The sequence below is a fragment of the Frieseomelitta varia genome, unplaced genomic scaffold (assembly GCF_011392965.1).
Source record: "Frieseomelitta varia isolate USP_RPSP 00005682 unplaced genomic scaffold, Fvar_1.2 scaffold_555, whole genome shotgun sequence".
NCBI lineage: Eukaryota > Metazoa > Arthropoda > Insecta > Hymenoptera > Apidae > Frieseomelitta > Frieseomelitta varia.
Window position 1 is genome coordinate 351735 of NW_025110318.1, and position 14413 is coordinate 366147.

The following is a 14413-nucleotide window of genomic DNA, read 5'->3' on the forward strand; positions in this document are numbered from 1 at the left end:
CACGCGTAAACGTACTTTGTCATAGACTCGAGATGAAATTTTCGTTTTCATAAAAGACGGCTCGATGGTGACCATTGCCTCGGGCAGAAAGAGGGTTTGAGAGAAGCTAGAGAAAAGTTGCTCGTTAACAAGCGATAACAATTTTTTGCGCGAGCAAGTAGCAGCAGGTGGAAAGAGATCTCGCGACGAATGTAAAGACGTTCGTGTAAGGTCGTTAAAGGCCGTTTTTAAATCCCTCTAAGTGTAGCTGCAAGGAACTCGTTAGTCTTCACATTCATCCAAAGGAGCTTTCAAAGAGTATTGAAAAACACATTGTTATTCTATTCCAAGGAACTAACGACGCACACCGTATCTCGGGCTAGCTGTCGCCAGCAGAGAAATTTCTTTATCGCTGTGTACGATATTCCCCGATATTCCCCGCGGTCGTTTCGACGATGAAAATTTGACTCTCCGACTCGCACCTCTCGACAGATCGATCGAGAACTTTCTACTCTTCCTCTTCGAATTTAATTTCTTGGATTTGAATTTTTTAGAAACTTCCTAGACAACAACGCTCTTTTCTTTAAAAAGAAAAGAAGACACGCGATTTTGTCAGCCCCTGCCTCAAGCACCATGAACCTGCGCCGAAGGACAATGACAAGAATTGAACGCGACTGGGATTTCGTCTTCGGCAACACGGCTCTGAAGATTTTCCTTAAGTTTTTCCTCCGAAGATGTACGTGTATTCCCCGAATGGTAGCTTCGTGAACGTCATTCACGGTGACCTATACCGTATCACTATACCCGTATACCGATGTAATTTCTATGAATTTCACGCGTGACGTTCACGCACGCGGCCATTGTGTGATTGGTTCCACGGAAGGAGGAGTATTTTCACTTGGTTGGCGCGGCTCGCGATACTACACGCAGCACCTGCACACGTCGAATGTAACAGAAAAAAAAAAAAAAAAAAAAAGAAAGAAAGAAAGAAAAAAGATCAACGAACGAAATCGAAGAAAATTTAATAGTTACAGTTACACTTTTTTTGAGCAAACGATCGTTCTCATCGCGTATCGTAGTGAACATTTCGCATCATTTCTCTTTTCTTTTTTCTTTTTTTTTTCTTTTTTCTTTTTTCCTCTCTTATTATACGCAACGAGATATATCGTACGCCTGGGAAGATATACATTTGGCACTGGATTCCCGTCGACGGAGCACCTCAGGCTCGAATCGCAATTCATCTCGCGTTAATTAATCACGATCGCGTCGATCTTGGACTAGTAACGCCGATCTCCTCTTCACGGAGTATCTTTGTCTTTCGGTAAAATTGTTCGCGTAGAAGGCTGTCCTATACTCCATAGTATAACTGTCAATCTGTGTCTTGTACACTCTGTCCAAGTGTGTCTGTTGTAAATTTTCAAATGCCTCCGGCATTCACGTTCTATCTATCACACAAGTTGGTAATCTCGCCTTCAGGCAATATCGTCTTTTTATTTTATTTCGAGACAAATCAACGTTCTTCGTCTGCCTTTGTCCGAACTTGTCGAAATCACGGCACGAGCTGATGCGAAACTGTCGAACAAAATTCCAGCGATCGACGTTACCAAGCCAGGGCCGAACGAAACGACAGCCACACGGTCGCAGCAATCAGCGACGTGGAACACCATTTTCTTTTTTTGTTTTTTTTTTTTTTTTTTTTTTTTTTTTTTTCATTTTTTTCATCGCTACCTACCGAATCTACGCTCTTCTTCGCTCGCCTATTCGCTGCGATTAAGATCCGCGGAATTTATCGGAGATCAAAGGAACGATATGGGACAACTGGATCGAGAATTTCAACGAGGAGGACAGCGCGTACGCTCCGTTCCGCGTTCGTTCCGCTTTGTCTGCAGGACGCGACTCTCAGGCCCCGTGGTATCGAGTAAGTTATTCGAATCGCGCGAGTAGCACGAACTGGAGAACACACCAGTTGCGTTCTGTTATCGCGTACACGAACACGCGGTCGCTTAGGATACGAAAAAAATATACGCGGCCGCGCGTGAACTATGACTAGATAGCTTTTGTCCTCGTAGTCCTCGTAGTTTCGGCGATCGAAGACCATCGATTCCTCCCGACGCTTGTCTCTCTTTCTCTCTCTCTCTCTCTCTCTCTCTCTCTCTCTCTCTCCGCGTTACGCACGCACGCACGCACGCAGCGCGGCTTCAATCGATCACGAGGCAACAACCTCGCGAGTGTCGCCGACACGGAATATCGAGTAACGAGAGCAACGTCCTCGTCGTTGGCGTTCCTGAATGGAATTTTGAAAAATTTACGTCTAATACACAGCGAAGAAGAAAACTTTTGGTTATTTTCATCTGACACGAGGTACGGAGAATACTTTTCGACGAGGAAATTACTTCTCTCTCTGTCTCGTACGGAACCGATTTTCGTATTTATCGAGAATCGATTTCCAGTATCTTTTTTTTTTTTTTTTTTTTTTGACATAACAATTGAGCATAGAACAAGTGTCCGAACTAATCCTAAATTTGATCTTAATAAGTGACTCCTAAGAACGTCTTGAACATCGCTTATCCGAAGGAGTGTAGGTGTCAGCGGAGAGATCGAACGTCGGTGAGGATCGGTCTGCGCGCGTCTGATGGACGCTCCTCGAGCCGCGTTACGAGAAAGACATCGTACGACGATGATATGGCACAAGATTTCCCTTTATCCGTCTCTTTGTCCATTCCTTAGCTGTTCATCACGGTGGATCGCCTGGAGTAGCCTCGTCTTGTCACCGTTTCACCCTGAGCCTCGCACTCCCTCTTCACCCGATCGATTATGTCCGCCACCAGCTTCTCTTCCTTCTCTCTCTGTTGCTCCCAATCCGGCCCTTTCCCAACCTGTTGGGGCACATTTCACAATATTCGCCCTTTCTCTCTCTCTCTCTCTCTCTCTCTCTCTCTCTCTCTCTCTCTCTCTCTCGACCGTGAACAACAAACTCGCGAGCAAAGCAAGCAAGCGAACCGAACAAAAGTGTCCTTTTTCTGCTCCGGAAAAACAAAGATGCTTTTCGAAAACACATTGAGCGAGACGACAGTGAGATTTCCGTAGTTTTATTTCCGAGACCTTTCGAAAGGTGTGAAAGTAACGAGCGGATGCGGCAAGCAACGTGACTGGGTAAGCAAGAATCACGATCACGCGGATCATGTGGGATCACACAGGACTGTTCAAGACTTACGTCGGAGGTCTTCCGGGGCTTCTTGTTGGTCGGCTGGTCCTCTCTGTTCTCGTCGTTCTCGTTGTCGGAGTGGCGGGAGCTCAGGTGGCCGATGTAACCCTTGCGGGACTTGAAGTAAGCGTTACAGCTGTGGCACTTGAACAGCGGCGCCGGCTGGGTGACCTGAGCGGAGACGTGGAGTTTATACTTGTGCCTGTACCAACGGGTTCGAGACGGTAGCACCTCACCGCACCACTTGCAGACTACAGAACCGTCGTTTTGAATGAGGTATTCCAGCAGCTTGTAAAACAACGTTTATTTGGTTTTTTCTCTCCCTCTCCCGCTCTTTCCTCTTTGATCGCCCACTCTCTCACTCTCACTCTCACTCTCACTCTCTCTCTCTCTCTCTTTCTCTCTCTTTCACTCGCCCCATGATATTCAGTTTCACGTCGCGTTTCGATTGTACATCCACCCTTCCTCACGGTGTTCTCGAACCCCTTCGATCCCGGCGTCGATGACTCGCGAGACGATCGCTAGCAGAAATTCGAGCTTGGCTGGCGTGTTGCCGTGACACCGTGGAATTTTCTCCGATTTCACCAAGAAGAACCAAGTGAAACGATATCAGGGGAAAGGGAATGGCCGAGAACGATTCTCTCGGGCTTTCTGCGGCGCGGACGGCACGCACCGACAGAAAGGCTGTCACCCCAAGGACAAACATGGAAATTGTGGAGAACAAAGCAGCTACGGCGGGGAAAGTGTTCATTACAGCGATTCGACGGATTACTGGCGAAGAGAAAGATACGACACAGCGAACTAGACAAGATGTAGACCTCGAGACGATGCATTGCGATAGATCTTTGCTCGCTCCAAGTGCTTTCCATTCGGTCGCCACGGGACAACGCGTGAAGAAACTCGCGACGGAGAAGTTCACGAAAGAAACGCATCCGAGTTTACGCGAAACGACGGCTCGCACGTTTTATTCGTCGGGCACGTTTCATTGCACGCTGGATCACCCACTGGAACAATCGTTGTCACTCGTCTTCTACCAACCAATTAACAACACATTCGCGACCGACAAACCTTTCGCTTTTCCAATACCGATTGTCGGTGAAAATGAGGGAAATCTCAAGCGCTGCGACGTTAAAACGAGGGAGAAAATTTGGAAAATTTGTCTTGAAACATCAGTCTTGTAACGATCTGTTTAAGATGAAAATTCTGTTCTTTCCCGTTGATTCCCCTTTTTACAGTTCCTTTATACAGGGTGGGTCACCACATATTGCCATCTAGATTTATTGTCATTTTATTGTTACGCGTGGCGGCGAATGTTTCAGACGAAGTTGAATGGTTTCGAGAAGGGCACATTTTGATAATACTGTAATAGGTGGACGTGTAAGGGACACACGAAGGTTATTAACGTTTTTTTAAATGGTATCATATATTTTTTATTGCATCAGTTGATGCACCTTGATATTCTTTACAAAAAAGTATTAACTTAGGAAATTAGGACCCCTTTGTTAATGTTGTAATGACTTTATTTAGAGAAAATGTTCAATTTAACGACCATTTACATCGTGACATTTTCTGAACCGATAGATTAATAATTCACACACATTGTGTAATGTGTCTGGTGTTATTTTATTACACTCGGTGATGATGCGATCTCTCATATTGGCCATTGTAATCGGAGGCTCAGCGTACACCTTATCTCCTAACAACATTAAAATTAAAATATCTCCTAAACTAACGATTTCTTAACATAAATAGGTTAATACTTTTTTTTTTTTTGTAAAGAATATCACGGTGCATCAACTAAGGTTCCATTTAAAAAAACATTAATGACCGTCATACGTCCATCTACAAGAAAACTAGTATCATCAGAATGTGCCCCTCTCGAAACCATTCGACTTCGTCTGAAACATTTTTCGCTACGCGTAATAATAAAATGACGTAATAATAAAATCTAGATGGCAATATGTGGTGACCCACCCTGTACATTTCGATCGAGCAATGTCTATATCAATGATGGCGAACCTATGACCCGCGGGTCAGACACTGACCCATGCAGGCTTTTTAAATGACCCACGCGTTGATTTTTATAAACTTATCATCATATATATAAAAGAATTTTAACTATTTTTCGAACCCCTCTTTTTCAAAAAATGTTAAGAAAATTACAAGTGTTCGGCTAGAGCTTAAAAGTGAGAAATAAATGCACAATTGTGTTCTATGGAAGATTTACGACTTGGTTATGTATACATATAGGTATTTCAAGTCTTAAATCTTGTACGAGTTACTTGTATCCAAAAAATTTTATATAGCGCTTACGATTAAACAGATGTAATAAACACTAAAAAACACACTAGATCTCATTCTCAGAATGGGTAGCTGTGCTAGTTTTTTTTATATAATAAAAGAGAGAACAGACAATAAAAAATATTAAGAAATAAAGTATATATATATCTAATGTATAGTGCATAGGTGACTGGGCATGATGTCACCCCTTTTATATCAATTTTTTGACGCCGACATTTATTTTATTTTTTTTTGCTCTTCACTTGCAAAAGTAAAAGTTGTCAAACAAAAAGAAAGCGTAAACTTTTTAGAAGATTATAAAAGTGAGAACCAAGAGAAAAGTAGTTTTTAACCATCCTCCCCCTTTCCAAGTGACGCCACTGACTTAGTGACCCACGAGCTAGCACTAAAAACAAATAATGAACAAAATTTCTACCTACTTCTCGAAAAGGTTCGCCGTCACTGGTCTACACACTTTCAATATAACATCGAATACATATGCTTCCCAAAAACTGCGTATAAAAGTGGTCTAGTCTAGAGGAGGGAAAGGTCGAGAGAGCCAAATGGAAAGCACACCCTATCAAATCCGCGGCGAGGCAAGCTTTCTGAGCGGCCTCCTGGTGTTCTGTCCGTTTCTGTTGGTGCGGTTGCCGCGAGGACGTGGCGATAAGCTGCGCCTACTCCTCGTGCTCGTCCTCTGAACGAAGCCAGGTGGCACAGCTGGTGCACTGCCTGCCGGGGCAGTATCAAAAGCAGCAGACCAACCAACCTGTTTCCTGATCTCCGGCTCCGTCTCTCCCGACTCCGACTTCGGTAGCAACAGGCCACCACGATCCTCCGCCCGGTCGGTGAGGAAGTGCATCCCGCTAACCACTTGCTCGGACTTGACGTACTTGCTGTCCGTCGTGTGCCCCTCGCTCTTCATCGCCGTCGTCGAGGAGGGCGGCGACGACGAGGACGACGACGTGCATATCTCGAACGTGATGTCGCTCGGCAGACTCGACGATTTGTCTGGCCAGACATGGAAAGAGAACAGGCACAACAGGAGTGTTAGTACAGTGTTCGGTTTTAGAGATTAGTCAGAGGGGGGGATAATCGGTTTCGGTCGCTTTCACAATGGGACACAAAGGAGATCTCGAACGTTTCGTCACGTTCGAAAATTGGAATTTTTTTTCCACCGACAAGTGGCGAGAAGTCTTTGCCCGACTTTTGATACTCGATCGAGCGATTTAATTGAAAATATGCACCGGTTCGACTGATCTGACGCACAGTGAATAGCGTATATTCTCCATACGCGAGAAGAAAGGACGATCGGCTAAACGGAGAGACGTGTGTTTCTCTGTCTTCCTTTAATGAAGGTTATCCGCTAATCGATACAAGAAGTAAACGGTCGGATAGACTATTGCAGTTGTATATCACAAAGAGTTACAAAGAAACTACAATTAGATAAAAACAAATAAAAATAATAATAATAATTATTAAATTGTTATCGTCCTTATCGCCATCAGGCATCGATAATAATAGGTACATGTGTGCGTACACTGTAGCAAATGTACAGCCAACGACGACCGACGATAATGCGTGCGAACGTATAGCTTCATTTTCTTTATTATTATTGTATATAACTTTCTTTTTTTTTTCTTTTTTTTCTTTTTTTTTTTTGCTTGTTTCGCGCTTTCACCCTTGAACGGGGTGAACGTACAATATAATATAATATAATATAATATAATATAATATAATATAATATAATATAATATAATATAATATAATATATAATATATAATATAATATAATATTTATATATAATATAATAAATTTTTCTGTATTCGCAACGCCTATATCTGCTAATAGTTTTCGCAATTTCTTTTCTTCTCTATTGCAAAAAAAAAAAGCTTACGATTACGCCTATCATACTTTCGTAGTTTCAACGTCCTGCATGAATACGTTTCGTTACGTTTAGCGTCACTAACGAAATCATGTACCGCTTCTTTCTTCTATCGAAACAGAGTGCCGTGTGCGATACATCCGTGATCGAGTGTGCAAATGAAAAGTGCCATTACTGGTACCTATATATATATATATATACGTGTACATCATTTTAACATTACGGTGAACGTGAATTTGCTAAAATTCACTTGCATTACATGCGTTCTCAATAAACATTGTAAGTAAGAGTTACTATAATATACGCAGGTTGGACTTTCTTCTTTCCTTTTTCTCCGTCTATTCAAAACGGTTATTTCTGCCCGTGCTTTCTTCTTTCACCGATAGATACTAAACGTGCAAATGTATAAACTGCGAATTTCATCCGCAGCAAACGAAAATGAAAACTCCAATGTTCTGGCAATAGACAAATAGAAGAGAGAGTTGCTACATCCCCCACCCATCTCCCCCATGGATTTGCAACGAGAGGGAAAACGCACGAATAAAATTTAGATTCAACCGTGGTAAATATAAATAGATCTATTCGCCAGAACACCGTGACAATACACATGTTACAATTCTACTTCGACGAAGTAAAAGTGGAAATTAGAAGGCGTTGCGTTCATGTCGCAAGCATGTAAACAGCACTGTAACGCTTGAAATAAAATGTGTTCACGTTTACGGAGGAAAAAAAAAAAGGAATACAAATAACCGTTTGCTTGCGTTTCGTTTGACCATTTCTTGTCTGCGATTCCCTTTTGAAGCCCTTGACGCACCTTACAGCGCTATCTAGTTACCCGATGCTATAGTTAAAATTAAAAATAAAATAATAAACGTTATTTGACGATGACAGTAGCAATAGTATAATAATAATATAATATAATATAATATAATTAATAATAATAGAGCTATTACAATAATGGTATAAAACTAAAACGTAAGAAGTAAGGTAGTCACAATGCGTGGAAAGTGGAAAAAAAAAAAAGTGTAACACTATCGTTTCTCGATTGCTTTTGCACACATCATCGTTAGAGTTAAGAAGTTCGTCTTGTCATTTTTTTTTTTTTTTTTCCCCCTATTTTAAGGCACGTCGACGATCCTCGCAATCTTCTCTTCCCAAAAATTTAATTGTCCCCGTTTATACGACGAATTGCATACGATGCCCGCATATTTTTCATATGAACGTACACATCATCGAACTGTCCACGAATCTGCGAGCACAATGTCTCAAAAATTCGAAAACCGTGCTTCCACTCGGTTGGTACTTTTGATACAACGTGATCATTTGCGTGCGTGCGTAATATCAAAGTTGAACGTTATGCTCCTTGCACAACAGCGAGCTAACTGGACGCAAGAAACAGAATTGTGCGCGCGAATAAAAATTTCGTGCTTCCGGGCTGACGGAAGCTAAAAAAGATTATCATCGTATCATTCCCCCCATTACATTAACGTAGTTTATAACGTTCGTTATACATATATGTGTAGATATGCTTCTTTTTTCTCTTTTTTTTTTTTTTGCTTTTTTTTTTCTTTTCTTTCTTTTTTCGTAAATACCGACTACGAGTACGAGCCTGGTTTGCAAAATAGAAGCTCGACGAATGCTCTCGCCTGTCGCGACAAAAAAAGAAAAAAGATCAGACGCAGCTTCTCGCATTCCCTCTCGCGTAATATATCTCTCTTTATATATGTATATACTCTTTTTAAATAGTTCTCTGACAGTTATCATCATGATCATCATTATCACCATCATCACCACTTTAAGGCGTACACATCACACGTCTAAAACATCCACGCTCGTTTTTTTTTTCCTCACATGCATATTACAACACCGATGCGGAAGACCAAAATACTGCTTTCCGTTCGGTATTCGTTCGATAATTCTCGCAACGAATTACAGCGTTATTTAGAAAAGAGGAGCAAACAGGAAGGTTGGACGAAGGAGGAAATGTGGATTCGCTGCTCTTTTCAACAAATATATGCGTAACGCGTAAAAAAATAGCATAAACATTTACAACGAATTGGCAAAACAAGGGGTACACATAATAATAATGTTAGATTATAGTATGAACATCGACAAGTGAAACTGTTGCTCGATAAATTGTATTTAATGACATTTAATGTAATTATTGCTAAGTGTTATTACTTTTTAGCTTGTGCCGAAAGTTTATCGAAGGGTCAGATAGCAGAAGTCGCAACGAACCGCGAATTACTTTCCTTTTTCTCCATTCCTGTCCCATATTTTAGCATTGATAATACGGAGGGATAATAACGCCTATTATTCCGTGAAACTTCATTTGCATTGGTTCTGCCCGACTGCGTGAATATTTTCCTCAAAAAATATTTATTGGTATACGTAAATGTATGTATGTATGTATGTATGTACGTATATATGTACGTACGTACGTGTGTGTACTTTTACTTTGCGGTGTCCCAACACCGAAAAAAAAAAAGAGAAAATGTGTTAACAATGTATCAAATAATAGATTTTTTTTCCCTAGATTTTTAAACGAACGAATGAACGAAAAAGTATAATATAATATAATATAATATAATATAATAATAATAATAATAAATCAAAGAGAAAAAACAAACGGTTCAGACCCGAAACTAACTATTGAGGGTCATTATATACCTATGTCTATATATATATATATATATATATATATATATATATATATATATATAAACTTTCTCTATAACTTGTCCGTGCTTGCCTGTGCATTACCTTATTACTATAACACTAGTAATAATAACCAATTTTTTTTTTTATCGGTGCTTGTCCATAGCTAAAAGTTAATAATTCTTATCAGACAATAATATTAATAGAAATAATAATAACGGTGATAATAAAAATAATATTGTGTTTGCTGTATTAATAGTAGTGCGAGTAATGGTAAATCAGTAATTGATAATAGTAATAATAATAATAATAATAATAATAAAATAATTGGTAATAACTATAATACACTTTCCCAGAAAACCTGTACATATGTCGAGAATCTGTTATGCAGTATAATTCGTGTCTCATCTTTCTTCCTCTCTATTTTAGGCACTATCTAATGAACTCTACGAGTCTCCTACGCCTCGTAGCGAACCGTTAATAAACTCTGTGATAAATATACATTTTCCACCTTCTTTCTTCTTTTCTTTCTTTCGTTCTTTTAACATTTTACTAATACAATGCTTCGTTACGCACCATTGGAATTGAAATTTGTTTGTAAGGCGTAGAAAACATTAAAAAAAAAAAAGAAAAATAAAAATAATCATTATTATAATAATAGTGTATAATCCTGACTATACCAAACTCTGCACTTTGTTAACAATCCACCTGCCCTTCCTTCCTTCCTCCCGCATCTCCAAAGCTCGATATCATTCGATAAAAATTTGGAAGCACATTGTCACCGCGATATGCGAATTGATATGTACGTATAAACGTTTTATAAAGGCTCGAAAAAAAAAAAAAAATACGGACGAAATATGTCCCTTGTACAGTCAAAAATTTCACTCTTCCGGCGGGAAAGATTCAGTTCGATTGCGATTGCATGCAGAGCTCTATGCAGTTGTATAGGGAACTATGAAAGATGCAAAAGTTAAAAAAACATCTGGTTGCGAGAAGAAGAGAGAACATATTCGATAAACCAACGTTTCACATATGAACTGCTGAAATCGAAAGACCGAGTAAAGCGACAGAGAGACAGAAGCAAACGGTAAAAAAAAAGAGAAACAAAAACGTTGTGCTTTTATTGTGTTAAATCATCGGAGGTGGTTTCTTTTCCTTTCAATTCTTTCGCGGTTAGCGTCTGTTAAATCCAGCATTTGCAAAATGAATATAATATTCACTGTGTTATATGTAATATATATATTGTATATAATATATATAATATATATTGTGTAATACATATACAATATATTATATAATACATAATGTTATATCAAGGAATATTACTAAATTATATTATTGTTTATAATTCTCAATAAGTAATTAAAAATTGACGATTTATTACTTTAATTAATTTCAATTATCATCTTGAAAATGTTTCTGTCAAGTATAATTAGTAGACAAGTGCAAAATAGTGTTGGAAATGAGAAGAGACTATCTCGGGTTTAATGAAGTAATATTAATAACGGCTGCATCGTAGTATCGCCGTCACGAAAGGGTTAAAGCTATGAATGTATGACCTAAACCAGGAGTATATCTGTACGATGACACTTTGTCAGTCACATTGATCATGCTCCTTTGTATGTTGCTTTAAAAAAAAAAAAAAAAGAAGAAAAAGAAAAGAACGGAAAAGAAAAATATTCTCTTACAGCACGTAAATTTGACAAATTTCTTTTCTGGAAAACTTTACACCCTTAAAAAAGAAAAACGAAAAAAAAAAAAAACGTAAAAAGAATTGAAACATTGATAAAAGCACAAGAAGGCCCGCTAATTGCATAGAAATGTACATGTTCGTTTTGTTCAATATTAGATTTCATTTTTCAAAATGCAACGAGCAAATTGGAATTTCACGTGTGGGTTTCACACCCCCGTAAAATATTGCAACGATATTTAACAAAGGCAGAACTCTTCGATCACGCGATAAATGTTACTCTCTCAGCATTGTGAAACTATGGTTTCCATATATCGTACATACGCAAACGTAACCGCCCGTAAAACCTAAAACCTGTCAACAAATATATATCTAGCTTTTCAATCGTTATTGTCAAAGTTTCTTGTTTCTTTTTTTTCTCGACTGGTCAAATCGCTTCGTACCGCGACTTACGTTTCCGTGTGTAAACAGGACGGCGGGTGCGAGTGAAGGAGACGCAATCGAGCGTAGATCGTCCACAAGCATTGCGCGCTATTGCACAGTTCAAGGATCATATAATACTAATTGTACACAGCAGCACTACTCGAGTAGTCACGTTCGAGCATAGAGCATCTCTTCTCTCTTTGTTCTTCCACTAAAAGACAAGAAAAGAAGAGGAAGAAGAGAGAAAAAAAAAAAAAAAAAAAAAAAAAAAAGGAAGAAAAAAAAAAAAAAAAAAAAAAAAAAAACAGAAATTTCTCACAATCACTCGACGTCGTCTGCTCAGCAGTGTTTGTACTCGATCTGTCGACGTTGCTCTCCCCCACTGGCCGATATATACTCAACGCCGTCGGTCGCCCTTCTTCCCGAACAGACAACACTCCCCCGTGGGCTCCCATCAAGAAAAAACGACTATTAAAAATCGCGCTTCGATACAACAAGAGCGGTCGATCATCGCGGGGGTGAGATAGGCTATGCGATTGGTCCGCGACACACAGATGGATAGATACTTTATTCTCTCAAACTGGGGGACATCTAGTCTTTCTCCTTTCTCTATCTCGATGTCCCTCTCTCCGTTACGACCACGCGCGTATTTTCTCGATCGGATGACTAGACTAGAGACGATGCTGAGAACACTCTTCGATGGAACAAACCAAGAAAGATCTTTCGTGTCTCAAACACGCCCCCGCCTGAACATGGAAAGCATCCTCGACGTGGCCGCGTGTTTCAACGCCGTCCTCGAGGAGACCGTGCTCCTCGGACCCCGGTGGGCGTCGCTGGTCGCAGCAGCAGTGGTGGTGGTGGTGGTCGTGGTCGTGGTCGTGGTCGTGATCGTGGTCGTGATCGTGGTCGTTTCTCCTCCTCGACCAATGTTGCCCTCTGCCGCTGATCCGGTGGTCGTTCTTCGTGCTGGACCGATCGCCACCCCACCTCGCCCTCGCGCTGCCCGCTAAGGCGAGAGAAAAAAACCGAACGGCACCACGCAGTCCTTCGGCATGAAGCAGTCGTGGACGGTCTTCATGTGGTTCTTCATCTTGTCGGGCCTGGAGAATTCTTTGCCGCAAACCGGACAGGGGAACACCTTTCTCTGGTGGCCCTCGTGGTAGAGGAAAGCGTGTCGTTGGAAGCTGTACTTGTTCTTGAACGTCTTCTGTATGTCGAGCTTGGCGCACTCGGTGCATTGGTAGACACCCTCGGATATCGAGGCGTAACGAAAGAGATTCAAGCCGCGGACGGACATCTCGGTCAATTGTTCGGCTGGATCCTGCGAGTGGGAGGTGGCGCGACGTCTCATGCGTCTCTTCGGCACCTGACGGCCGGGCGGCGCCGACATCGTACCGATCTGATGGCCGCTCGTCGACGAGGAGTTGGTGGTCGGTGCCGGGCTGCTGCTACTGCTGCTGCCGCCGCTGTTCTGCGCGTTGTTCCTCGTTGCCGGCGACACCGACGAGCTTCTCGTCGACGTGGTGGTCATCGTCGTGCCGGAACTCGAGGCCGTGCTGGACGTCGAGCTGGACGTGGTCGTGGTCGTGGTCAGCGTGGTGCCGCCGCTGTTGCTCGATCTTGCGTTCGATGTCTCTGTGCTCGACTGGTTCGCCGAGGATCCAGCGTTTCGCCCTTTCTCCTTCCACGTCTCGCCGTCCGACTTTCCCGTGTTGCCCGATGAAAACTCTGCGGAAAGATTCGTGTCAGTACATAATGGCGAACGAGAGTCAACTTTGAGACTTTGCGATTACAAAAATTACAACAACGAGCATATGATCCAGAAAGACACTCTAAAAAAAAAAAAAAGAAACGTGTCGATTCGTTCTCTGGCTACGATATACATATGTGTATAAAGGCTGTGTAAAATTGCATGCAACTGCCAGCTAATTCGTATACTGGAAACAAATAATCGATGCAAGATGTATTATGACTGATGTACAATTCCGACGAGTGCAGAACAGAAATAATAAACTGTGGCTACTGGCGTACTCGCACCGTACAGACCGTACGGTGCAAAACAACGTATAAAACACAATTGCGTAAAAATCTATGCAACGTCTGAAAATAAAATCGCAATAGTATTTAACAGAATAAACGATTGTCTACTCAACAAGGTGCCAATAAAAGAATAATATGTGGGATCAGGGTGTGTCGGGTATCGACGAAATGAAAAATATCGCGTCGAGACCAAACGAAAAGAAAACAAAAGTGTGATCGTACCATTTTCTTTTCCTTTTTTTTTTTTTTTTTT

At 41.1% G+C, this 14413-nt stretch overlaps 2 protein-coding genes across 3 annotated transcripts; both read right to left on the minus strand.

The window, feature by feature from the left end:
* Positions 1–2431: 2431 nt before the first annotated feature.
* Positions 2432–11277, minus strand: LOC122533803. Of its 2 annotated transcripts, XM_043663867.1 has the most exons (4): positions 10020–11277; positions 6234–7530; positions 3194–3472; positions 2432–2855 (listed from the first exon to the last, which is right to left on the minus strand). In XM_043663867.1, exons 2-4 carry the CDS (start codon positions 6387–6389, stop codon positions 2703–2705), a joined length of 588 nt encoding a protein of 195 aa, XP_043519802.1. In that variant the 5' UTR covers positions 6390–7530; positions 10020–11277; the 3' UTR covers positions 2432–2702. The 2 variants fall into 2 exon arrangements, with proteins under 2 accessions (XP_043519802.1, XP_043519803.1); XM_043663868.1 differs by lacking the exon at positions 10020–11277 and having other exon boundaries at positions 3194–3355; positions 6234–10013.
* Positions 11278–13111: 1834 nt separating this feature from the next.
* On the minus strand, positions 13112–13909 carry LOC122533804 (protein tramtrack, alpha isoform-like; the record flags this gene model as incomplete). Its single annotated transcript, XM_043663869.1, has 1 exon — positions 13112–13909. A coding segment is annotated over one exon (783 nt), but the record flags the coding sequence as incomplete, so codon positions are not given.
* Positions 13910–14413: the final 504 nt, after the last annotated feature.

Bases quoted from the DNA above. Each gene is read 5' to 3' on its own strand.
- LOC122533803 (XM_043663867.1), bottom strand. From the start codon at position 6,389: ATGAAGAGCGAGGGGCACACGACGGACAGCAAGTACGTCAAGTCCGAG. The intron at 3,473-6,233 runs GTTGGTTGGTCT...TTGTTTTACAAG, and splicing joins AGCCGGAGATCAGGAAACAG to CTGCTGGAATACCTCATTCA. The intron at 2,856-3,193 runs GTAAGTCTTGAA...GTGCCCCAACAG, and splicing joins AGCCCCGGAAGACCTCCGAC to GTTGGGAAAGGGCCGGATTG.